This window comes from Stylophora pistillata, chromosome 4 (genome assembly GCF_964205215.1).
Source record: "Stylophora pistillata chromosome 4, jaStyPist1.2, whole genome shotgun sequence".
Classification (NCBI taxonomy): Eukaryota; Metazoa; Cnidaria; class Anthozoa; order Scleractinia; family Pocilloporidae; genus Stylophora; species Stylophora pistillata.
The window spans coordinates 21649301-21674906 of record NC_142522.1 but is presented as its reverse complement, the minus strand read 5'-3'; the positions used below and the strand labels follow the sequence as shown (position 1 = coordinate 21674906).

Here is a 25606-nt window from a genome sequence, read left to right as displayed (position 1 = left end):
GGGATTCGAACCACTGACCTCTGCGATACTAGTGCAGCGCTCTACCAATTGAGCTTACAAGCCAACTGGGAGCAGGCCGTTAAGTTGATTCTTAATAAACCCGTGAAAGTGATAAATGAGATACAATGAAATATATGAAGTTCATATATTTTGAACTGCGGTATTAGATACGTATGATGCACGATCCTCGCAGTAGATAGCGATTTTTTTCAGGTCTGATTTTCGCTATTGCTTAAATAGCGCTATTTACTGCGAGGATCGTGCATCATACGTATCTAATACCGCAGTTCAAAATATATGAACTTCGTATATTTCATTGTATCTGATTTATCACTTTCACAGGATTATTACGAATCAACTTAACGGCCTGCTCCCAGTTGGCTTGTAAGCTCAATTGGTAGAGCGCTGCACTAGTATCGCAAAGGTCAGTGGTTCGAATCCCGTACAGGCCTGATTTTTTTCAAGTCTGATTTTCGCTATTGCTTAAATAGCTCTATCTACTGTGAGGATCGTGCATCATACGTATCTAATACCGCAGTTCAAAATATATGAACTTCATATATTTCATTGTATCTGGTGTATTTTGGGTTCTTAAATATGGCCTTCTTGAGGGGAGACACGTGATTTTATTAATGAAAGAACCAAGTTCAATGTAAGAAAATTAAAAATGACAGCTGCCTGTACCCCAATGTGCCAAAAAGGTAATGTTATTTGGAAAATATATCGGCATCTTTGAGAGAAATTCGGTCGGTATCTCACAATTGTTCACCGGAACTGAGAGATTCTTCCTCTCCTGTAAATTTTTACCTAAAATGTGTTCTTGACAATGGTTTTTGCAAAGGTATATGGTTTAGAAATCTTTCCAGAACGGGGATTTTCCGAGGTGTACAACATGTCAGTATACATGTGTTAAGATGTTGAGTACTATACTATGTTGCAGTGCTAACTGACAGTTATTACAGACATGGAATTGATTAGTTATTTTGCTATCATCAGTCGTAGTTAGATGAAACTACGCAAATGAATCTAGATTGCATTTATAGATTAAAGGCACAAGTGAAGTTTTGAAAGATTCATGATTATTTAAGAATCATGAATTGCATATGCAATTTTTGAAATGGTTTTTTTCATTATATGCTCAACAAAATAATTTCCAACACTTCCCTGACCATCTTTATTGCACATTATGCAAAATACAACTGTCAAAATGATAATAAGTTTAGTGTACCCAAATTGACCATTTTACAATGTAATTAATCACAAAATAATACCAAGGTCATTTTTTTTTTTGCAATAATTATTTAAAAATTAAGACATCTAAAATATTTTGAAAGGCTTTAATTTCAACGAAGTGCCATTCAAAAAATTGGATATTGCACTTTATGTGACCTACTCATGCATTTGTCACTTATCAGTAATAAAAACAAAAACTCAGAAATGGTATGAGAAACTTTATTTGTACATGTTTGCCTATTTCCCCCTTTGTTCCAGGGACCAGAAGGTTCTGTTGGGGATCCAGGTCCTGTAGGTCCTCCAGGAGAAAAGGTAAGATTTTCTTCACTGCATTCAGTGGAATGTGCATGGAGTTGATGGATTAGGGAATGAAGTAGAAAACTCTTGTTGGAACTTCTTAAGGTCACTTCAGATTGTCTGTCTTAAAAGATGATTCAGATATAAAGAAATATTACAGAAACAGTGGGCTTAATCTGGGTAGAGTGGAAATCTAAGTGAGGCAGTTATTTAATGTGGAGCAAAGTCATTGCCATGGATGCCAACCTGCCCTAGGCAAAACCTTCAGTTACCTTTGGGCAAGGGTGACAGTTTTTTCTCAGAAGCAGATACGTTTGGGAGTCAAATTTCCTAATCAAGTCCTCTTAAAGGTGTCTTAAGTTGGAGGCTGAATAACAGAGTATCTTACAAAGCAAATACTGAAGTTTGCTGGCTGTTTTTTCATGTTTACAATCCACTTACTGTAAAATGGGAATTCTCTGACAGAAGTACTATCTAAAATGCATAGAAAACACTTTTTCTGAGTTGCTCACTGCTGCCATGAAATTGCCAAGTGAATGGTAAATTGCTTGACATAAATTCTGAATGGAGTGAGTGTTCCAGCAACCTTCAGCACAATAACTAGGTCCAAATTCAGCATAAAAACAATTCACCAACACAGAGCTGGAAGAATTACAACTTCCTTAATTCTCTTTAATCCTTAGCAGGATACAAAAGGAAGCATAAAACCTTGTCCAGCAACAAATGGATTGGTCTAATTGAAATCTAAAGAAAATGTTCAACCACTTAAGTTTAAAACTAATTTGACAATCTTGATTGCAATGACTCTGATCTGACATTTTGCCTGCACACATGTTTTTAGAAATGCTGCTAAGATACCCAGGAAATTTCCCAGGTGTCTCTAGTGCCTTAGCATTAGCTACAGTGAGCAACGAGGCATGTTACTTTTTCCATTTTACCTTTATTATTCCACATGGCAATGCAGGAATAAGAATGTCATCTTTAAATGTTGGTATGAACACCAGTGAGTGAGAATTGTTGTATAACATGGGTGTTCTTATTCAGATCTCGATAATATATGTAAATCAAGGGTAACTTTATGAGCATCGGTTGAGATTGTCTCCACAAAAACCCACCAAACTAGTATGTTTGGTGCATGGGGTGAAGATGTCTTTATAAAATAGCAGATGTCTCTATAAAAGAGCAGAAACTTTGGAATTTGATTAAAATCTAACTGATACTTCGGCTTTTTTTTAATCCAGGGAGATCAGGGTCGAAGGGGCATGTTTGGCATGATGGGACGCAAGGGTGTAAGGGTATGTATATCTTTATTTATTTGTACAATTGATAAAGTATTGGTAATGTTTACAACCTTCCATGCAGCAACTATTTGGTTGTTAAGTAAGAAAGAAATGAGGGGCTAAATTTAGTTTAGGTGTAATGGCTGATAGTTTCTAAAGAAACTGTTTGGGGCTGCGTCGGTGGGGGTAACGAATTAATATAAATATGTCAACAAAGTTGAAATGGTAAATTGGCCACCGATATGATTATAAAAGCTGACGTTTCAAGCGTTAGCCCTTCTTCAGAGCGAATAGAGGAATTTTGGGTTGTGTGTACTTTTAAAGGCAGTTTAGGTGTAGGTGAGGTTGAACTTAAGACAACACTGGGCTGCAGTGACAGGCCCTAATTAAGGCGGGGGGTGGTTTAGGGGCTTTTTGGGGATGGAAAATTTTAGCGACTCTATTTGGTGTAAAACCACCTCTTCTTGTGTTTCCTGTCTCGTGCACTGCTGGCAGCCTTTGTACTTTTGATAACTGTAGAAGCAGCCAAATTGAGAAGTATATCCCAAAATTTTGTTGTTCTCAATATTTATTGTATTGTTTTGACAAATCCTCTTTTTTTACATAGCATTTCTATCTTTTAAGGGAGTTTTTTCTTTCAGCTAAATTTTCACTACCTTAGCTGTTTCTGTTTTGCAGGGGAAAAGAGGCAGGCAAGGTGCAAAAGGACCAACTGGCTTGCAGGGTGAAAAGGTATAGTCTATGTTTTATGTATGTACTGTACATGTAAGACGCAGCTTTTCTAATGCTTTTTGTTGTTTATGTTTGAGTAAAGTGGCTCTTAATTTATTGATGACATATTCTTCAACAATTGCAGAAGGTCTGTATGAACTACATTGTTATTTAAAAGCTTAAACACGCTCATATAATGTAGTAGGGAGTGTGTCTGCTTTTGTGAGGAAAAGTTCTTTTTGATAATGAAGCTTGGAGGCTTTTATTCATTACATCTGCAAAGGATGGTTAGCTGAGAAAAAGTCCAATTCTACTTTTCCCATGTGCAATTGCATGGCTGTGCAGAGTTGCAAAATTTCTCTTTGAGTGTTAAAAACTATTTCATGGTATCTTCATGTGTGAAGATATCATATTTTTGTATGAAAGCTCACTTGGTATTTCCTTGGTGTTGATATAATAAAATGATATTTGTTGTTATCTCTAGATAATTCACCAGAAACAGAAATTTGTCTTATTATTTTTTTCTCTTTTAAAAGGGGGAGCAAGGACCACCAGGACCTAACGGAGTGAATGGTGTTATGGTATGTTTGAATGGGATTGTTTGCTTGTGTAAATGAAAGGGAAATGATTGCCTGATAACATTTTTTACCCTAACTCTTAGTAGGTCACTCTCCAACAAAACAGTTATGTGAGCTATTGATTTCTGTTAATTCAACATTTGATTGGAAAAACCATGAATGGGACTCATCCAAACCCTGAATAAAAAAACATCTGTGGGACACATGTATTTCATATAAAAGTTGTACTCCCTTATGCCGTGCTAACAGAATTAGCCTGGAAAATGTTGTGTTTCGTGACTGTGAAACTGGTGGGGAACCACTGCACTTGTTATGCTTTGCCAAAGGTCATAAACTTACATGTGAGAAAAAACTGTCTTGCTGCAATTTTGATAATGAGGGCCTGCACTCAGGCTACAATTTCTTAGGAAATGTTTATTCTGGAAATTTTCAAGAAGAAATTTAAAAAAAAAATACTACACTATGTTTGATTTTCATCCCTAACAGAAATTGTAAAATTTTGTCTGCAATGTTGAACACCCTCAATCTCTCAACAATGATTTATTTTTAGGTATTTTATTATTAAGTAATTCTGCATACATTTTCATTAGCAGGGTAATACTTACAGGAATGTGAATACTGGAATTAATGATAAAAGTGATCTATCGTTATTTATTTGGAAATGTACCTTTGTGTTTCATGCAGGGTCAACCTGGTAGAAAAGGAGGGAGAGGAACAATGGGTGAACCAGGCCCCAAGGTAGGCTCTTTCAAATTTAACTTTGGAAAGCATCAAGTTGTTTATAGGCTAGGATCCTCAAAAGAATATCTCATGAAAAGGTATTGAAACTAAAGTGGAAATGATGGAAATAACATACAATATGATTTGAAGAAATATGGAATAGTTGGTGAGAATGCTTTTCACTATCAGTAGCATTTTATAAGCTGATTTATGAATCCTTCAACACTTGCACAATCATGGTGATCTGGACCAAGAGTGAAGAATTTATTTTAACCTTTTTAAGTTACTATTGTGTCACGCAGGGTTTCCCAGGACCAGTGGGCCCTCCAGGACCTCAAGGGCCAAAGGTAATATTAAAATCACTGTTTTTGTATTGTTCACCTTTAAGCCTCCAAGATCTACTCAGTAACTCCCCCTACTTGACTCTAAGCCATATGTTTCCTTGTAATGAAGACAGGGGTATATGGTCTTATATCAAACTGAGACTCTCCAACTGATAACCTTGTCCAATCTCATAACATGTCTGCAAGATGACATGATGGAATTGTGAGGAGAACTTAAATGTTAATCATGTCTAGGAGTTAACCCTGTGACCCCTAAGGGTGACTAGCATCTAATTCCTCATTACAATATCACCCCTGAAACACACATTAAGGTCGTGAGAATAAAGGAAATGATCAGTGTAAGAGTGACTAGCATCTAATTTCTCCTTACAATATCACCCCTGAAACACTCATTAAGGTCGTGAGAATAAAGGAAATGATCAGCGTAAGAGTGACCAGCATCTAATTTCTCCTTACAATATTACCCCTGAAACACTCATTAAGGTCGTGAGAATAAAGGAAATGATCAGTGTAAGAGTGACCAGCATCTAATTTCTCCTTACAATTCACCCCTGAAACACACATTAAGGTTGTGAATAAAGGAAATGATCATCAACTAAACAAGCTCTTGATTGTTAAAACAAATTCTCCTTGTCTGCACCCAAGGAAATACATAAAGAACAGTATGGAGAATATACATGCTGATGTTAGGGTGTAAAGGGTTAAAAGCTTGATTAATTGGTGAATGAAACAATTTATTAATGGTCAAGGATAATTGAATAATTGTTCGGTGCAATAGCTAAGCTGTTTACCTACATGCAATTTAACATATTGAGATGTCATGGCATTTTCACAGGGGGCTTTTGGGTCACCTGGACAGCAAGGTGTGACTGGAGCAAGAGGACCAAGGGTGTGTTGTATTGTGCAGTTCATGTATTGTGTACATGTCCGTCAAAGATTGCCATAGCACATTTTAGTTTCTATTAGATTTATACTCCCTCGACCTGCAGATGTTTTCAGTTACCAGGATGAATAGGAAAAATTTTCCCACATCCCCTCTATGGTCACCATTCCATTGTATGAAGTGTGCATGTAGATTCTTTAAGACTAGTGGTAATGGCCTCTACAATAACTTTAGGAGTTGACAGAAGTGTCAGTTGAATGTATTACCTTAGTCCTAAACAAATGAAAATTAAAGTTGTTTGAAACATAAGGTGGCAAAGAAACTTTTAATTTCCTTATACAAATATACAGATAATTCTATGTGCATCTCTTGCTCTGTACAAAGAATATGATGTCTGACATGAAAGTGAACTGTAGAAGATTGCCATGAAATATAGAATAACTTGCACTGACTAAATAAAATTTAAATATCTCCCATGTCATCTATCATCAGAGCTCTTTTTATTCAATCCTTTTACTGTGTTTTTTTAATTTTTTTTTGTTTTTTTTGTTTTGTTTTGTTTTGTTTTGTTTTTTTTTTTGCAGGGTGACCCTGGTGTAGATGGCCCTTCTGGTGAAATGGGTCCACCTGTAAGTTGTGAATCAAAATAATTTCCTTTTTTCTTGATTATTGCTGTGATGTTCTTAAAAGAATATAAAATTATTTAAGCTTTGACAAAAAATACTGTTTTCTTTATAAGGAGGAAATTTAGGGTGCACTTTATTTTATTTCAGGGTGCACCAGGAGCTCAAGGACCCCAGGGACTGCGTGGAAATCCTGGAAATCCTGTTAGTACCAAGAGTGTCATTTAATCTTTGTGATAATTATTTGATATGGAAATTTTTTTTCAATAATTTCTCTATTTCAGGTGAATATGCATTCACAGCTAACTGCGTGCAATGAAGTATAATTTAATGTTTTGCTTTCAACAGGGTATGCCTGGACCTGATGGAGTTGCCGGTGAAAAAGGCGAAACAGTAAGTCTACCAAATGAAGATTTTGTGTTTTATATTTGACTAATTTTTTTTTAATATATCACCCTGCATCTTAGGGCAGAATGGTCTGTGTAGAAATGAGTATGTATTTGTCGAAGAGTATTTTTGTTGTATCTACTGAATAAATTGGGTGTGGTGATTGATTTTTCAGGACAATTCTAATTATGAAATTCTTTCAATGTTTTGTGTAGTCTGCTCAGTCAATTCCAGGTTGTTATTGGTTAAATAGATAATTATGTGGTTTGATAAGTTTCTCTTTACAGACATCCAAATGTTAAGTCAAAGAAAATGTGGAGTTTTTTTTCTGTCCTAGATGACTGGTGCAGTTGATAAGTACAGTCACTGTGATATAGGGAATATATGTGTATTTTTTTTAACTAAATTCACAGTATTATCAAGTGAGAACCAGATTTCTCCCCTCCAAAGGTTTATCTCTTTAAAATAAGCATAGATTCTGATTGAATGGGTAGTTTAATTACAAACTAATTCTGTACTCTACAGGGACCACCAGGCCCACGAGGAGCTCAGGGGTCACAGGGAGACCAAGGACCAAAAGTGAGATAATGTTTTGATTAATAATTGTTCTACTAGATAATTAAATGCAGTAATTAAGTATGGTTGACTCTTTTGCAAGCAGACACCTTTGGGAATCAGAAAAAGTGTCTGTTAGTAGAACTGTGTACCTATGGAGTTATTCCTTTAAGCAGAGACCTAAGAAAAATTGGGTAGATGTTTGCCTATGGGAGATTGTTATGTTGGACTCTTGTTAATGTCAAATGAAAAGACAGCTTGCTTTCCCATGGAAGAATAGAGATTTTACTGAACTGATCCCACTGTTCTGTGGCTCTGTTAAAGGTCACACTTTTTGCTGATTTGCAAATTGAAGACAAATTTTATTGTGCAGAGTCATTATTATGGGGTATCCACTTGCAAGAGAGCCTAAACAAAAGTGAAATCCAATTTTTCACTTTAAAAAGTGCTTGATCCACTTCCAAGATAATGTCTGCTTATGGAAATGTGTAATTAGAGAGTTTGACAAGGAGGCAAAGACAGGAATTGTGTCCATAAGTAGAACTCTTTGCTTATCAGAGTGTCAGTTCTAATTATTTCCTAATGATGGCCACAGAATGATAACAAAAATCCTTGGTTGTGAGGCTAACAGGCAAGAATCAGTAACAACTGAAAGTGAATTCACCAGGATTTTATTCATGTCTTTAGTTAATTTTTTTTTTTTACATGTATTCCTATAATAACTGTCATGATTATTAATCTTTCTTGAATGCATGGTTTTAGTTAAAGTGCTACTGAAGCGAAATTTTCGTATCTGAAATATTTGCTCTAACCTGTAGTTTTGAATATGCTGATCATCATGAGATAATTTGCTTTGGCCAAAAAGAAGCGAAAGATATCTTTTTTAACCGTTCAAATCAAACATTTTACACAAAACCATGTCCGGGCCCTGGTACCGAGCGAAATGGATTGATGACGTCACTGGTTGTGTTCACTCCGATAGCGTGGTTTATTTCACTCACTGTTTGTTTGTATTCGTGGGCGAAGGAGATGGCAGATATTGAAGTTTTGTCAAGTGAATCTTCTTCTGAACGAAGCGAAGTTGTCTCCAGTAGCGAAGAGGAAGATGGTGGCGTAAAATGGGGTTGACGGGCCTACATGACTCCCAAGCGTGTGTTTAGAGTAGCCTATTCGAGGTTTAGCCCTCACGAGTATGTCTTTGAGCGACCGCCCTCTTTTGTAAGATACGAGCGGCGGATTTTTGTATAGTTCGCTCAGTAGTGGTTGTGTTTCTATTAAATGCCAGTTTTTCATGAGAATTTGCTTTATGTGTGGCACTGAGTACGCACATCAGGGATTGCGTCTTTTTCGAATCGTTCGCCTTTGTAGATGTACAGCTATTTTTTTAACTGTCTCGATCGTTAAATTGTCTTGATTGCTTTCAGCTTGCGTCATGCGCGCTGATTCGATCGTACTACAGTTCTTAGTGTTCAGTGTTCCAGCCGTTTTGGCTCGTTTTCTTTTCTTTATTTCGGTATTAAAATGACCGATTTCACGTTCATAGAAGCACATGATCGCCTTTACTGTTTCTTGCTCCGCGTTGTTAAGGATTTGCTTTATCTCACTTTTGAAATCCTCGTCTGCTCTTATTTTGGCCCTCGCCCTATATTGTAGGGATTCTGGGCATGTTCTGCTAGGCATTTGGTACAGAGGGATCTGTTCGTTATCCTCAGACTTGCCGAGTAGATCATCTTCAGTGGCGGTGTCGTATGAGGCTTCCATGTTTTCTTCATTCTCTGAACAGCATTGCTTTGGCCCGGGGCGTTAAGTAGTCCATCTGTCGTTATAATGTCTTTCGACATTTTCTGTAGATGGTCAAGCAAGACCGCGGTTTCGATCCTAATCTTGTGGATGTCGTCAGTTGCCGATTAACTAAATAGACAGGTCGAGATTCGTTCTCGGTATCAGTCGGGAATTTTGCTCCCTATCCAGGTGAACCTCTCGCAGATAGCCAAGATGCCGATGTGGCCGCCGATGAATAAGACGAGGATGGAATTTTGCCCGAAATCCTCTTTTTCGGCCTCCCAACATGCAAGCCACACTCCATGCTTTTACCCTTCTTTCACAGAAGTACACAACCAGTGACGTCACAGGGCTGTTTTGGCCTCGCCAAGATGGCCGCCAATTTTGATCTCAGCCGGTCAACTTCGAATGGTTAAAAATGTACTTTCTGCTCTGCGTTGGCCCAAAAAAAGTACACAGTGTTTGCAAATAACGTTCGAACTCTATTATATTGCAAAAATCTCGGATATGAAAATTACGTTTCAGTAGCACTTTAAAGAAGTGCATGGTTTTGAAACCCTTTATAAATACTTGTTAAAAGACGGAAGATTGTGCTCATAAATATTTGTAATTTTGAAATGAGTGTTACATATTTCACTCAACTTACTTGTTTGTCATAGCTGTGAACTACCTGTTGCTGTTGCTGTTGCTGTTGCAGTTCTTTACAAAGTCTGGTCAACATTTATAGCTTTCTTGTGCAGTGCACTATTTTCAAACAATGAAAATCCACAGTCAAGGAGCTCCCAACTTTTTACTGCACTGAGCTTAGTTGCCTTCATTTTTTATTTTAGTGCCTTTTGGTAACTACTATTATATTCTTCTACTAATTGCATCATGCTGTAGGGTGCAACTGGACCAACTGGAAATAAAGGACAGAGTGGAATACCTGTAAGTGTGCCCTGGACTTAAAAAAAAAAGCTTATTTATGGGTTTCAAAAAATGCCAATTGCAGGCAGTGATTGCCACCTCTCATGGCCACTAACTATCCTCTATTAGGAATTTGTTGTTAGGATTTTTAGGAGCATCAAGACCTTATTACTGGAGGGAGGGACTTCCTATTGAAACCCCTTCTATTAGCAAATTTCAAGCTTAAAGTATGCCTTGTCAACTTCAAGATTTTTGTCTTTTTGTCATGGATTATAAAACACTCACGAATTGTTGAGAAATGGTAGGGCTATCTACATTGTGCAAACATCATGCATATTTGGGAGAAAGATTATCTCACTGTTTGCGTAATTACTTGAAGCCATTGAAACTTGGGTAAGTTACATTGAGACCAACACCTGTGGTTCTCTTGCCTCACAAAACTAACCCTTGATAAATTTCGAGGAGAACCATTTTTATTCAGTTCTTTTTAACCGAGCGGGAGGTCTGTATGGGAGAATCTGACTGAGGTCGCCACTACAGACCGAACGCAGTGAGGTCTGTACCAGCGATCGAGGTCAAGATTCTCCCATACAGACTGAGCTAGCTCAGTTAATAAGATGTTTATTATATGGCTGTGTCTTATATGCCAATTTTTTAAATTCTTTGCAGCTTTGTTTTTCTAGACCGGTCTAGGTGCCGGTCTAGATGGGAAAATCTAGACCGCTTTCAATATTGATTTCAGCCAATCAAATTCGTAAATTTGGTAGTTCCCAGTCCTTGTGAGACACAGCCATATCATAATTTGAAATATTGTCACAACAGAGTTGAATATGAGTGTCTCATCCTCTTTTGTTTTACAGGGTGAAAGAGGAGTGCCTGGGGTCAAAGGATTCCCAGGCCAACCAGGAGACAGGGTGAGTTATCCAGTTTATCACCCCATGATCTCATCTCCTCTCCTCACATCTCCCTTAACTAAAATCGTGGTGTTACTATGAATGGTCATTTTGCAGGGTTTATATATCAGTGAAAAGAGTTAAATTTGCCATTGATCTCCTTCCCTTCTCTGTTTTTTCTACGTTCCCAATTTCCTAAATTTGACAAAAATCAAATAGGTAGATGCTCTTCAGCTTCTAGCATAGATTTATTTTAAACAATCAGAGACTGATTACTTCACTATGATACATGTACACGGTGAATGGTATCACATCAGTAAGACTCTCTTTATTAAGTTGGCAAATTGTTATTGAATCTTTGAATTCCACTACAGGGAGCTGCTGGCCTTCCTGGGGATCCTGGTGTCCCTGGCCCCCCTGGAGCTCCTGTGAGTTGCTTTTGTCTTTGAATCTAATGTTGCCTTTTTCTTCATTTGTGCCTATTTGGCAATTTACATTAGTTTGGTTCTCCCTTTATGAGCACCTATCAAAAGTAGTTACCAGTCCTTTGTAGATTCATTATTAAATGCATTTCACATTGCCAGCTACTAATTTTGGAGACATCTCAGGAAATATATGCACTTTTTTGAGGGAATGAGGTTGTAGAGGTGTAGTTCCAGTGTTGGGGTGTTTTGATCTGCGACTTGTGTCTCAGCTATCAGATGCTCATTAAGGTTATGAATGTGTGATGACATTGCTAGTTTGGCAACAAACACCAGAATCCATGTGCTATTAAAATGCTCACATTTGAGGGCCACAAGTTTATTAGTATTTTATACTGTCAATTGCCACTCTCGAAAAATAAAGTGGATTCAACTGTTAGTATTATCTGCTCTTAGTTGCACCGAAAAGTTTAACCCCATTAGAATGACAATCTTTTGGTTATTTTCAGTTATTGCGGTGCAGTTTCATCATCCATTTTTTTACTTTCAAACATCAAATTTCACTTTTTGCAGGATTAATGTATAATTTTCGTTTGTTTTCTGTTTTTCTTCCTGTCTTTTTTCTTTGCAAAATCAGGGTGAAGTAGGAATACAAGGGTCACCAGGTGGTCCTGGATCTGTTGGACCAAAGGTGATTTTTTAAAAGCTGAAATGCAGCTGAAACCTCATTAAGTCTGTGAATGAGTGCCTGTGAATCACTGTAATAAAAACTTCTCTACAATGGCAAGCTCTTTTAAGTAGCCACAGTCCACCTCTTTTGACTGACCTCAAAGGTTTAAAGTGACATTTTCAGGCCAGAAAGGACAGTTTTCAAAACACATTGAGTTTCTTTAAAGTTTTATAATGGACTGTATTATGCCCATCATTGTTCCTCTTCAATTGCTAATAATAATAATAATAATAAATAATAATAATAATAATAATAATAATAATACCTTTATTTAGACACAATAATGTTTAAAGCTGAACAGCTTGTGGGGTCACATGTAAATGCAAATAAACTCTAAGTTAAATAAATTCAAATGATGATGGTTTTTGAGGAGAGGGGAAAACCGGAGTAACCGGAGGAAAACCTCTCAGAGCAGAGTAGAGAAGCAACAAACTCAATCCTCTTATGATGCCGGGTCCGGGAATTGAACCCAGGACACATTGGGGGAAGGCGAGTGCTCTCACCACTACGCCAACCCTGCTCCTGCTTATCGTAGACATGGCAAAAAAGAAACTGCAAAGTAGGCGGTGATTTTACTTTATATAAACAGATAAATTTGCCGGTTGCCAGCATTAATTGAAACCCCTGCATGCAATAGAGGGCCAATGGTTATGATGGACAAGATACAAGGCATACTTCATGTCATATATTAGGTCAAAGGAAACTTAAGTTGTCGTTTTCCCTATTTTGTTATCAGGGAGTCATGGGTACTCAGGGCTTACCTGGAATGCCAGGAATGAAAGGGGGAAAGGTGAGTAATGTTCATGATTAAAGATGCCATGACAGCCATTAAAAAATTATGGAGTATTTAAGCAATAAACCACACTCTCCTTTGGCTTTCTGGCTAATAAACCATGTGGGATGTTGAGAGAACAGAGGAAAAGTTTGTAAACCAGGATGTGTAGCCTTCATTCAAAGGACTAACAAAAAATACATGATACAAAGACGGCCTTGAAAAGGAGGGTTTATAAGTTTGGCTCATGATTTATGAGAAAACTCCTAAAATAAAGAAGAAGAGTGGTTACGGACCAATAAAAATTATTTACTTATTATGTATGATCCAGTATTTACAGGAATATGTAAATTATCTTCTCATTATTAGATACGTGTATTTGGAAGTCTAGAAATTTTTTTGCGAGCATGCTTGAACTTTATTATTTTGCTATACCTTGATGACCCACTCTGGTAAATCAAAACATTTTTTTAGCAAGAAAGTAGAAGTAAATATGTAATTTTGGTTTTATCAACCGAGTCGACAATCGTGTAAATTGGTCACCTTAAGAGTTTCAACGCTGACATTTTAAGTGTTTGCCCTTCGTCACAGCTAATGAAGAAGGGCTAACGCTCGAAACGTCAACTTTGAAACTCTTTACGGCGGCCAGTTTACATTGTTGACTCGGTTGATAAAGCCCAAATTACATTGTTACTCCCACTGACGTAGCACCAAAGTTTCTTAAGAAACTTATCCCCTTTATTCAGAAGTAAATATGTTTAGCAAATCATCCGTAGAAAACCGGGCTTGATTTGGATCATGGTGAATTTGAAAAAGTCCCGCTAAAGAGCAGAGAGAGTCATGAAATTTTCTAACCTTAAGACAAATTGTTTATGCTACTGAGCTGTGAGATGAGGTGCAAAATTTTCTGTTCATTTTTTTCCCCTTACAGTGTAAGTTGAAGCCTGTACAATTTACAATGGTGACTTTTTCTTTCAGGGAAGTACTGGAAGAACTGGAAGAAGGGGAAGTAAAGGGCCCAGGGGAAGCAAGGTTTGTCTTAAAGCTGCAATATGGCTTTGCTAAAATGAGAAATGAGTCTTGAAATGTGTAGTTGTGTTGTGAAGCAGTCTCCTGAAATTGTGTCATGGGCGGATGCCACTTGGAGGGCTCGGCCATGTAGATGTAATTTTAGACAAATGAGGCACTGAGCAACTGGTGGAAAATAAACATAATCATTAAGATATGAATTTGAAACTGTGGTAGAGTTACAAAGACAACCTCGTTCCTAAGGTTTCTTCTCTCGCTCAGGGGGGGTGCGGGAAGATGAGAGAGACTGGGAACGAGGTTGCAAAGAAAGACAGATTGTGGTAAAAGATTTACAAATGAACATAAAGTATCAATTAAAACATTTATGCTCACGTATAAAATTAAAAGATCCTGGTCTGGTTATGCGTAGGTATTTATCCATATTGCACTTATTCTACCCTTTTAAGACTGTTGCAAAGCACATTTGAAAGATTTCTTAGTTAACTAGACGCTATTGAAGCGTTGACTCAAGCTTGCTCGGGGAATTGTTGTGTACTAAATAGGCGATTTTGCGTGCGAGGCTGTAACAACTTGTGCTTGAGCAAGTTGCAAAGCCCCAAGGGGAACGAAAAATAAGGATTCAAGCCCAAGGAGCGAAATAACTCACAAGGTGATTGTGTGCCAAAAAGAAAGTTGATCTGTAAAACCTTAAGACATGGTGAATAAGCTATCAAGTACAATGTATTTGCAAAAAATAGCTAAAACAGATACGCGAAATCAACTTGAACCTTAAAAAGGTCAAATCAAATGAATTCTTTAGAACCTGAAAACATGGTAAGCAGTTGCCAAATATGTATAACATAGTGATATGGTTGCCAAATAGGTACGTGGAAATCAAGTTGAAGACAAGAATTAAAATCACTCACGTGATGCGACAAAATATTTCTACATCTATGTTGGGATGATTATCATTGCCGATTTTTAGACTTTACTTTCCGGTTGAGTATTTTTCTGTACATTTTCCCTTCGTTAGCAAGGTTACAAAGGTGTATTTTGATCAAGAATGAAGCAAAAAGAAGGAAAACTACCTTCAGTTGACGATTTTAGCTTGTATCTTGGTCAAGGTTGGAGCGAAAAGAAGAAAAAGACCAGTCAGATCTTTTTAGCCTACGGCGACATGTGCCATTTTGAATTAAGTTGATAACTCTATGTTTTCAGGCAAAACTTTCGGCCTGAAGATATTTGAGCAGAGGACAAAGCATGATGTAGGGGATTGAGGCAAACCTAATTGGAGAAGCTCGCGTTTCTCATCCAAAGTTTCCCTTGAACGCCTTTCTAAATTTGTAAGAGTTCTATTATAAAAGTCAAGTAGACAGAAAAAATTGTAGGACTATAGGCTGGCTACACCCCTTGGTGATGACACTGGCTCTTCCTTGCAATTCTCTTGTTTTAGTTCTTTTGCGGTGAATGATTAGTTTGAAATTATCGGAAGGAATAACACGTGTCAATCAGTTGAATCAGGCAGAGAGTTATGTTACCTTTTTAAAGCGAAATTACAGGCATTTTCCAGCAAGAAGTTGCTTTCATTGGAAGCTTTCCTTTGAAACAAAAATGGGACAAAGAAGCACTTTTTGTGCTGAGCAAATTTTGCTTGAATAAAGCTCAAATTTTCAGCCAAACTTTAACTCCAAGTTTCAAAGAATGAGTGCAAGAAGAGCGCACAAAATATGTGCATTTTGCTTGTTTTACATCTGCACATGAATACAGTATAAACATGAGTAAAAATTGCCAACTGATATTTTGCTTTTGTCTAGGGTGAGGTAGGGCCAGCGGGTGAGAGAGGAGGCCCAGGCCCCAGAGTGAGTATTTGTTTTCTTATTTGTTGTATACTGCTTTGCATTTGTGTATCTAATCAGGCAATTGTCTTCACTGGGTGTTTTCCTTTGTGTTAGCTTGAATTTGTAATTTGAAACTTTCTTATCTTCACTTCAGGGCCCAAGAGGATCAAAAGGAAATCCTGGTTCCCCTGGTAGAGATGGGATACCTGTAAGATAGCGTTTTTATCGAATGTCAAAATTAGACTCTGTCTTGAGGGTGCTTGTTTGAATTTGATTTTTAAACTGTAGATTATTTTGGACTTCTTTAGCTTATTTTTACAGTCCCGTAATGGGCAAGCTTAGGGCAGACTACAAGGTCTAAGACTCTGATTTTTCATTTAGGGCTTCCAAGGAAGTGCTGGTACCCCAGGAAGCCAAGGAGCACCTGTAAGTACCGTAAACATTCAGCGTCTTTACTATGTCTCTCTTTTTTCTATACCTTGCTTTCTCTCCCCTCTACAGGTGAACACTGTATTGTTTAGGGAAAGTAATGGAAAGTGTAAGATCTTCCACGTCAATCGATTAAACACACACAGGTGTTCAAAAACACTGCTACAACCTTTTGCACCCTTTGGGATGATAAAGATGACGGCATGGTAAAAACAATAATTCAACAACTATTCACCGCGAGGCAAATATCCACCGTCAGATACCGACATGGAAGTGAATAGTTGTTTTAGTATTTACCTAAACAGAGGAATAATATAGCCGCCCCCCCCCAAAAAAAAAATTTAATTTATTTATTTCTGTAACGATTACAATGTTGTCGGGCACAAATTACGCGCAAGTTGCTTGGAGGTGAGTAACAAAGGATACCCGAGTTTGAATAGCCAATCAGAGCGCACCTTCAGAGCTTTACACTGCTTTGGTATCTAAAAATGATTATAAATGACAAGGAAACTGCTGACAGTGCTTTTTCGTCACAACAGAATTGAGAATCTGGTTCGATTTCTATTTGTATCGGGCACCGATGGCTCTCAGAGATAAAAGAGAGGGAAATCAGCAAATAAAATCGTTTGATTATCCTCGTTTTGTCTTGAATATCCTAACATGTTTTAAACTGATTTTAGGGTGTGGCTGGACCCAAAGGCCTCTCTGGACCAATGGGGATGAGAGGATCAGGGGTATGTTTATGTAAAAACAAAACATTAGTAAAGTTAATGTGTCTGTATCGTGTGTCCGCCTCTCTTGTTTACTAGCCATATATTTTTTCAAAACGTTGCCCCATGCTGATGTCTGTGTTTCCAACGTGGGATATTTTCTCAGATGAATGAATTTCACCCTTGGTTATTGTTTTGTATATAGTATTTAAGATCAGTGTCAAGGAAGTTCTCTAACCCATCCCTTATTGACTGCTGAAAAAATAAACTGATTTTAGATCTCAGATCTTATTTTAGATTTTAGAACTGATTTAGATTTTAAATCTAAACGCTAAACCATACAATCTCCCAAACCACAATCGAACCTGTAGTAACCGGCACTGTATTAAGCGGACAGTTTTCGAGTCCCGAAATATTTCCCCTTAATTACTGCAATTGTTACCACTATTAAGCTGTCACACCTATCACGCGGTCATGGTCACCCCTGGCTGAATCCCAACAATCTGTTTGTATGGTCTTCCACCTTTATTGAACGGTCGCTTAAAGCATGACCACCCAAATAAAATAAGAATAATCTCTTAACCATGTTTATCTCCCGGAACCAATTTTAGTACTTTGAGTTCAAAGTTCTTCACCAAATAATACGCACGAACATCACGCAAGGTATATGCTAGTCAACCTGTATCAAGCGGTCAACCTGTTTTAAATGATCACCCTGTTATTTCCCGTGGGTGACCACTTAGCACAAGCTTGATTATAGTATCGCTGGACATGTTGGAGTGTTGTTTAAAAGGTTATCTTTTCTTTTTTTTTTTCCCTTCCTATGCATTTAGTTGAATTTTTTTGCGGCTACCGCCTCCTATTAGGAGGCAAAGCTGCATGTGTTGTCGAGATGAGTGAGTGAGTGAGTGAGTGTAATAATAGAATTCCGATCTTGACCCAAGTTTGACCCGATGTTTCCTAGGGCTACTTATCGCTTTTTCGGAGTATCTTAGTACTTCGACATTCGTACTCATCTCACAATCATTTCAGGAGACAAATCTTCTGCAGCGCTGCCTATTAGTGTCATTATACAACCTTTCCAATACTTTAAAAATTGTGTAATACCAGTAGCCACATGCAGTCTATGACTGTCTATTTTTTTCTTACTATGTTTATGCCTTAGGGTCCTCAAGGGAAACAAGGGGAGCCTGGACCCGATGGAGAGCAGGGACCTCTGGTATGTCAAGTCATGTGAAGAGTTTGTTTGTTTCCTCGTCTCATCATCTACTTGTGTATTTAAGAAATAGATTCCATGTTGCCGTACCTCAGTTCAGAAATAGTCACGTATGAGGTAAAAATAAGGTATGCCCAAATTTGGCACACTAAGCAGAGCGGAGTGTGTCGCCAGTGTTACCTCTTCTGAAAATGTAGAGACAATAGTTCTATGATGATACAAACAAAACTTTTAAAAGAAAGTTTTTTTTTACTTTTTTTTAATCTATCTCGAGTGTGGTATAGAGAAAAAAGTTGAGTGGCTAAGAAGGATTCCAACCTCAGGCTGTTAGATTTGCTTCTTGATGCGCAAGTCAAGTCCCTATTATTTCTCTTTGTTCGATGACCAAGCTCAATACTTAAATGTAAAATTTTTTTTGTCTTTCTAATCACACATGACGCTTTCAACGTTTCTGACTTTTTAAGTGTACAGGATGCTTGCGCATTTGAACCGATTTCATGCTCTGACTCACCACTGAGTTCCCTGTGACCCCCTCAGTGGTATTGCTGTACATCGGAGCCCGAAATTCAAATGTCTTGAGGTTTAAAATCGTGGTAGAGAACTCGGATTGCATGTTTTAGCCACGCTTGTAAAAAATGAATAACTCGTGTTATTCGACAACGTAACTCAAAACATACCATCTTTTCTTATCTTTTTGAACCTCCATTCTTTCTCTTTGTAAGGGTGACGCTGGTTTAGCTGGAGGCGAGGGACCCCCTGGTCCTCAAGGTCCCATGGTAGGTCATCGAACAGTCCTTTTTTTTTTTTCGTTTTCTTTTTTTTTCGCATCTGGTGTGAATTGTTGTGCTTGCCACTTAATCAGCTTCTGTTCTTATTGGTAACTCTAGGTTAATCGAAAATTGCATTTTGTTTGAGTTAATGCAGGGAGACATTTTTTCGCAATAAGGGATATTGATGTAAGACCAAAATCAGATATTTTTTTAAGAATTAAGAACTAAACTACTCATAGGCTACAGAAAGGTTAATAATGACACTGTTTAAGAAACGAAATTGCAGCACAAGAACCAACTTGATATGTTCAGAGAGGGATAAACCTTTCAGTGCCTCCTTCCTTAGCTCTTGGTAACGCATATAGACGTTTTTTTTTTTGTTGTGGAACTTATTTCTTGCTTAACTGTCTCTAAAGGGTCCACCAGGCTCAAGAGGTGCAGATGGAGAAAAAGGAGTTCAAGGAAGACCGGTGAGTGCTAACCTTTTCAGAATTTTGTAGAAGAAGTACGTCATTCGGTGCTGAAGGGTTTGGGTATTGTTAACTCTGAGTTCCCACTTCGTTTTATTTTCCTCAAGTTCATACCCCTCTAAAACTACTCATCTGCCAAGAAACAGTCATTTATCAGCAAATGCATGACTTCATAATTGAGGATTAGGACATTTTGTTTTGACTTTAACCATTTGACATTTAAAAAAGAGCTGCCTTCTAATATCGAACTATGGAACACTGTTACCTTTAATTTTTTACATATGTATCCTTTCCTGTTTTTTTTTGTTTTTTTTTTTTTATGTTAATATTGTAACTAAAACCTGAGTGCTAAATAAAGTAAAGTTGAAGTTCTCTTAACAGTATCACCCTCGAATCGAATATAAAGGTCACGAGAATAATAGAAATGATCACCACTTTAAGAAGCTCCGGTCAAAACAAATCATCCTCGTCATTACCATAGAAAATGAGAACAGTTAAGAGAATATAAATATTTATTATCCAACTGTGCTTCGTAGAGTACAAATAACGCGCGAGACGGGTACAAATATCACGCGATATTTGTACTCCAAAAATACCCGCGAAATTCGCCCGCACCGAAATTAGTCTGGCGTGTTGGATAATAAATCTCTTATTAGACCTTTTGTTGTGTAGTATCACTGAATATTTTTACTCGTTGTTTGTATTTTGACTCGCCCTACGAGCTCGCCATAACACGGCACAACTCGTAAAAATACTCAGCGATACTACATAACAAAACGTCTAATAAGATATACTTATTATATCAACACCAGTGAAGTACTAAGTGACCTTTCGCGCGAAAACATGATATCTTCACTCGTTAAGATAACGTGTTCTCTTCATACGTGAAAAGGTCACTGTTGCTACGTAAAATAATTCAAATGATAAAGAGAAATGATGTAGTATTTCATAGGTGTTTATATAATAAATAGGATTTTGCATGGCCACTTGTAGATACTAAGTTTCTTTTCTCGTGTTGAAAAAGATTTCAATACTGGAAGAGAAATTTCGTATCTTTTAGCGGCCATGTAATATCCTCTAACAATGTTAGGGTGTGAGGTCTTCACCAGCACAATGCACTTTAATCATCTTACATTTGATTCAATCACGTCGCTTCGAAGGATTTTTCCGAAAAATTCTGTGCCATTTCGTGATGGTCGTCTCAAGATGTGTGTCATAATTTTCATTTTTTTGATTCACAGTGATAAATAAATAATGTTTCTATCGTTGTTTGCAGGGTGCAAGAGGAGCGAAGGGAAGTAAGGGACAACCCGGACAGGATGGGCAGAAGGTAGATATTGGACCGCAAAGTTAAACAATTGTTCTTCATTAGATTTGTAACCTTGGAGCACATTCAGAGGACTCTCGATAACTCGAAATGAAATCTGTCACCTAGAGCTTCCCATGAAAAAAAAATTTGCTGTAATTTTGGTGAGAAAAACTCAAACCTTAAGTGACGCGGACCATCGTGCCCAATAATCTACTGTACAACAAAACAATAATCAAAATTTTAAAATTAAAATAGTGTGGTAAGTTAGAAGTGAAAAGTGATTAAGGGAGAAAAAAATAGAAAAGAAGTTGATACATGCTCCTTTTTGTTTGAAATAGTGTTAAACTTAGTCCCACAACTCGTCCCCTTTACTCTTCCACCAAACATCACTTACTACATATTTGACTTGATTTCCAGGGCCCCCCAGGCGACGCAGGGAGAAGCGGCAGAGATGGAGAAAACGTATGTTTTGTGCTACGAATTGAATAATGTTGTCAGAAAGAGTTAAATGATAAATGAAAAATCATTTCTAATAATGAGGGGATCTTTCCATTTCTGTGTTAAGCCTATTGTTATGATTTCCCTTGCGTAACCCCATCCCTTAAACAACGGCTTCTTTATCTCGCTTGAGAGGGACTGGATTGTATTCACTCTGACTTGGCCTTTTATGACGCAATCCTTTCTAGATTTAAACATGCGCATCTTCATAATGACTTACACAATTACTCTAACATTGTTTGATTTTGACAATACTGATTTTTTTTTTTTTTTTGAAATACAGGGACCACGTGGATTGGATGGAGCAGGTGGTGAAATCGGTGGAATTGTAAGCTTATATCCAATTAATAATATTCTTAGACCCACCGATGGGTTTGATCGTGCTGAGTTTGATGATAGGGATGAGTTTGATAGTGAACGATATTTCTTAAGTTTTCATGAGTATTGGGCGAAGTTATTGATCGTAGTGGAACTAAAGCCATCAGGTGAAATGGGCAAATGCTGGTTCCACCATGGATCTCGTGTACTTGTAATTTTGGGGTTTTGCTCGCTGTTACGAACTTTTAATAGACTGAAAGCTTCTGCTTTAGTTAAAAGATAAGAAACTTTGTGAACTTTGCGCGTAAATATCCGGTAAAGGCGGATGTTAAATCGTAACCAGTGGTACAGGTGTATAATAGAAAAGGATATTTGCCAGAAGGTCCTTTCGTTTTCTCCTGCTCGTGCATTCTGTTTCAAATCAATACTACATGCGGTGAACGGTCAGGTCGCCCGAAACTTGAGTTAAGTCGCCCAAGATCATATTGCGAGTAAACAGGGTAAGCAATTTCCTATAGACCACTTTCATAAATGGCTGCCGGATTAGTATTCCTTTGTTTAAATTTAAATTAGCCCTACTGGCCTCGTTCTCCTGTACAAAATTCAAAAGAATACATTATCTCAAGCGAGGCCAGTAGGGCTAATTTAAATTTAAACAAGAGAATATTTATACGGCAGCCATTTATGAAAGTGGTCTATAAGATCAGGCTTACAGACTGTAAATAGACAATACAGTAGGAAGTGGTTAAGGTTGTAGAGCACACATCTCTCACTGATGCAGTGTGTTTTTTTTACTTAAAACGAATATCCTCACTTTTTTGTGTTATATTTGAAACATTCCGTACCCTTTAGGGACTCCCAGGTCTACGGGGTGAACCAGGTCCACAAGGAAGACCAGGAATGATGGTGAGAAACGTTTTAAGAACTTCACTGAGCTTTGGTATATAGCAGAGGTTTCAATAACTTTTTTCTATAAGTGGCTGCTGATGGTGTACTCGTAATAAGCGGCTGTGCACGGAAAGGGGCGAATCCCGAACACGAGCCTGTTCAAACTGAAGGGTAGTATGAGGTCTTATAGGCCGCGAGACGGATCGACTCAACTAAAGACGAGTCGAGTCGACCCGTGCGAGTCGTGTCGATTCGTCAACATTTCCTATCCCTGTTTACTGCTTTGAGAACGAAGAAGCTTCATTTGTATTATTTACAATCTTCTGACAATGGACTTCCGCCCGGTTCACGCTTTAAGAACGTTGGAGGTTCATGTTATCATTTTCTCATGTCATGCTACTCATTTTCATACATTGCTGACGCCCTCGACTTCCAGTATGTTAACGCACGATTCGACTTCCGGCGAATCGATTTTGTCAACCACCGGTAACTGGCTTTGTTTGAAATCACTGATAGTCCAAGAGTCATAACTGAAGTCATCACAAATGCCTTTCAAAGAAAAAAGAGTAAGGAAATTATCAAAAGGAGCTATTGAGCAGTCACTTATAGTAATTACCTGTGAACTACGCGAAGCGCGGGAAAACGTAGGCGACCAAGTTACGTGTGGATTTAGTTTGGCATATGATTGGTTGAGTGAGAAAATTTTTGACCAATCGCAGAGTGAAATAAAGCAAAGCCTTTTAAATCCCGGAGCACTTTTGACACTCGTTTGAACGTTGCACTTCTGTATTCGTGCTTCCTGTCTAATGGGCTAACATGACGAGTTCGTGATTAATGCAGACATGGATTATTAATTAATTTACACCATCTTTAATTTGACAAATGTTTCAAACGAATTACTGTTCACTTGATATAGGAAAGAGGAAAGTGGTTTTATTTCAGGTATCGCGTATCTTATCACTTCAGAAATCAAAGGCTATTTTTCAGATTTCCACAGAAGAATTAAGATCGCAGAGGCCAAAGTGTGGAAAAACTGACCGTTCAAAGACAAGTGTAAATTCAGAACAGATATTCTAAAGCATTGATAACATTTTTTGGTATATCAGAACAGTTTTAACCTTGTTCTAGGAAGTGTAGTTGTTCGTCGTGGTTTTGTAGATAAAGGATCGTTGAATTGTTTGTCTCACGGTGGAGAGTCAGACTGTCCCGACTGCTGTACTGATAGTCTTGGTTAGGCGACGAGGTCGAAAGTGTACGTGTCGCTATTTATAGCACCTTGGTTTTCTGTTATTGGTGTGTTTGGCGTGCTGTCATTGGATGCGTTTGATTTTTACCCTGTGATAGCATTGATACCTTCGTTATGGTACTAACTTATCTCAAACTACCCAGCACTTGCACACAACTTCTCGATTCCAAGTATTTCAACCGACATTTCCCAGATAACTTTTATAAATTTCACCGAATTTTAGCATACCAACTTTTGTGTTGTCATTCACAGGGACGCCAAGGAATGACTGGACCTGCTGGAAAAACTGGAGCCCAAGGAGCTGCCGTGAGTAAACCTGTGAATCGAGCAAAATATCGTGTTTTGCTAGCGGCAAAGAAATCAACTGTCGAAATTAAAAGCTGGGGTAAAATTACTGTCAGTTAAGAGATGCGAACTGGCACATTCCTTGGAAGATTGGGGACCCAACTACACATAAGTAGTATTTGCAGTCGTTAGACGAAACCACAGAAGACGCACATCTCGGCATGTTTTTCAAATGCTTCGTCACCCCCATCTAAGTTTACGTTTCATTAATTTGATATTTCATGGAATGAATTTATCGCTGTGGGCTATAAAGAGAACTTTGAGTCGTTGGTGGGTTCAACATATTTTTGGAATTTAGATGTGTATAGGGCTATTGCTCTCTTTCGCCATTTTTTTTCTGTTCTGTGACTGGCAGGGTCCAGAGGGTCCAGCAGGAGCAACAGGACCGGCTGGAGAGAAGGGCAATACTGTAAGTATGAAGTCAATAACCGTTTTAACAACTCTCTTGTTGTCAGTAAGAAGGTCTGGATACGAGCCTGATTCCCATAGGTGTTCGCGTCCCCCCTCCCCCCCCCCCCTCTTTGGACGCACTGAAGCATTTACAGCATTGATACTCTGCTAGGCCACTCTATGGGCTTGCGCACTGAGTTCTTCCGGTTGTACACTTACAGGCGTCAAATTACCATTGTTCTCTGTAAGTAAACAACAAATGCAGAGTGCGTCGTTGTAAAAACAGACTATTTCAAAGTGTTTATATTGGATTTTCGGAAACTTGAAGGCCAAGCTTACCAACGGCCCATTGGTACCACTTTTATCAGCGTTTTAATGGCACATGCATGAGTCGTGATCTAGTCCCTTTAAGTTTAACCTGTGAGATATTTTCCACATGATACCTTCTTCGTTTCGGTTTTTCGATAATTGATTTTTCTAGGGACCAGATGGTGAGACTGGGCCTATGGGGCCCCCAGGGAGATCAGGAGCTGATGTAAGTGGACTCTTTCAACATAAATCTACATTATTAGTTTGCGGTTGATCACCGCGTCATAATTCTTGACTTAGGATAAGAGTAAAAGGAGAAGGTCGAGGGTGAGCATAGACGAGGTAACTTGGAATTTCCCAAAAAAAAATATTTTGGGGTTGGCCTGTTTTCCATCCATCCCCCTCCTCTCCTCCCCATAGGGATTTATTATGTAATTGACTTAAGAAAATACACAATAGCGCAACTAAAAACAAATATGTAAATTGTCAACAAAGGATAGCTTGAATCAGACGAAATGACTTAGATGAATTTATCATGACGAAAAGAACTTCCTTGAAGCAGAATTTTTAATTGGTCGCAGAACATTTTCTCTTGAATCTCGAAATCGTATCGCAACATCTTTGGATGGAATGGTGTTTTTGCTTTATTGTACTTAACTTCAGTGGTTTTTCGATGAAGCTGGGAAAATGTAAGGCTACAGAGTTGTTGAACTAGTTAAAATAGTGCGTTTGGATTGAGTGTCGCA

General features: G+C 38.0%; 1 protein-coding gene across 1 annotated transcript in view; it reads left to right on the top strand.

Moving 5' to 3' along the window:
- The window catches only part of LOC111321489 (uncharacterized), a 69838-nt gene that overhangs the window by 18492 nt on the left and 25740 nt on the right, over nucleotides 1-25606 (top strand). The window contains exons 12-42 of the mRNA XM_022924381.2: nucleotides 1492-1545; nucleotides 2772-2825; nucleotides 3489-3542; nucleotides 4058-4102; nucleotides 4784-4837; nucleotides 5122-5166; nucleotides 5999-6052; nucleotides 6631-6675; nucleotides 6820-6873; nucleotides 7018-7062; nucleotides 7582-7635; nucleotides 10276-10320; nucleotides 11160-11213; nucleotides 11567-11620; nucleotides 12252-12305; nucleotides 13081-13134; nucleotides 14095-14148; nucleotides 15939-15983; nucleotides 16117-16170; nucleotides 16344-16388; nucleotides 17072-17125; nucleotides 18267-18320; nucleotides 19040-19093; nucleotides 19504-19557; nucleotides 20834-20887; nucleotides 21284-21328; nucleotides 21648-21692; nucleotides 22535-22588; nucleotides 24069-24122; nucleotides 24517-24570; nucleotides 25033-25086. Coding sequence (XP_022780116.1) covers nucleotides 1492-1545; nucleotides 2772-2825; nucleotides 3489-3542; nucleotides 4058-4102; nucleotides 4784-4837; nucleotides 5122-5166; nucleotides 5999-6052; nucleotides 6631-6675; nucleotides 6820-6873; nucleotides 7018-7062; nucleotides 7582-7635; nucleotides 10276-10320; nucleotides 11160-11213; nucleotides 11567-11620; nucleotides 12252-12305; nucleotides 13081-13134; nucleotides 14095-14148; nucleotides 15939-15983; nucleotides 16117-16170; nucleotides 16344-16388; nucleotides 17072-17125; nucleotides 18267-18320; nucleotides 19040-19093; nucleotides 19504-19557; nucleotides 20834-20887; nucleotides 21284-21328; nucleotides 21648-21692; nucleotides 22535-22588; nucleotides 24069-24122; nucleotides 24517-24570; nucleotides 25033-25086 — 1593 coding nt within the window. The remainder of the gene's footprint in view (nucleotides 1-1491; nucleotides 1546-2771; nucleotides 2826-3488; nucleotides 3543-4057; nucleotides 4103-4783; nucleotides 4838-5121; nucleotides 5167-5998; nucleotides 6053-6630; nucleotides 6676-6819; nucleotides 6874-7017; nucleotides 7063-7581; nucleotides 7636-10275; nucleotides 10321-11159; nucleotides 11214-11566; nucleotides 11621-12251; nucleotides 12306-13080; nucleotides 13135-14094; nucleotides 14149-15938; nucleotides 15984-16116; nucleotides 16171-16343; nucleotides 16389-17071; nucleotides 17126-18266; nucleotides 18321-19039; nucleotides 19094-19503; nucleotides 19558-20833; nucleotides 20888-21283; nucleotides 21329-21647; nucleotides 21693-22534; nucleotides 22589-24068; nucleotides 24123-24516; nucleotides 24571-25032; nucleotides 25087-25606) is intronic.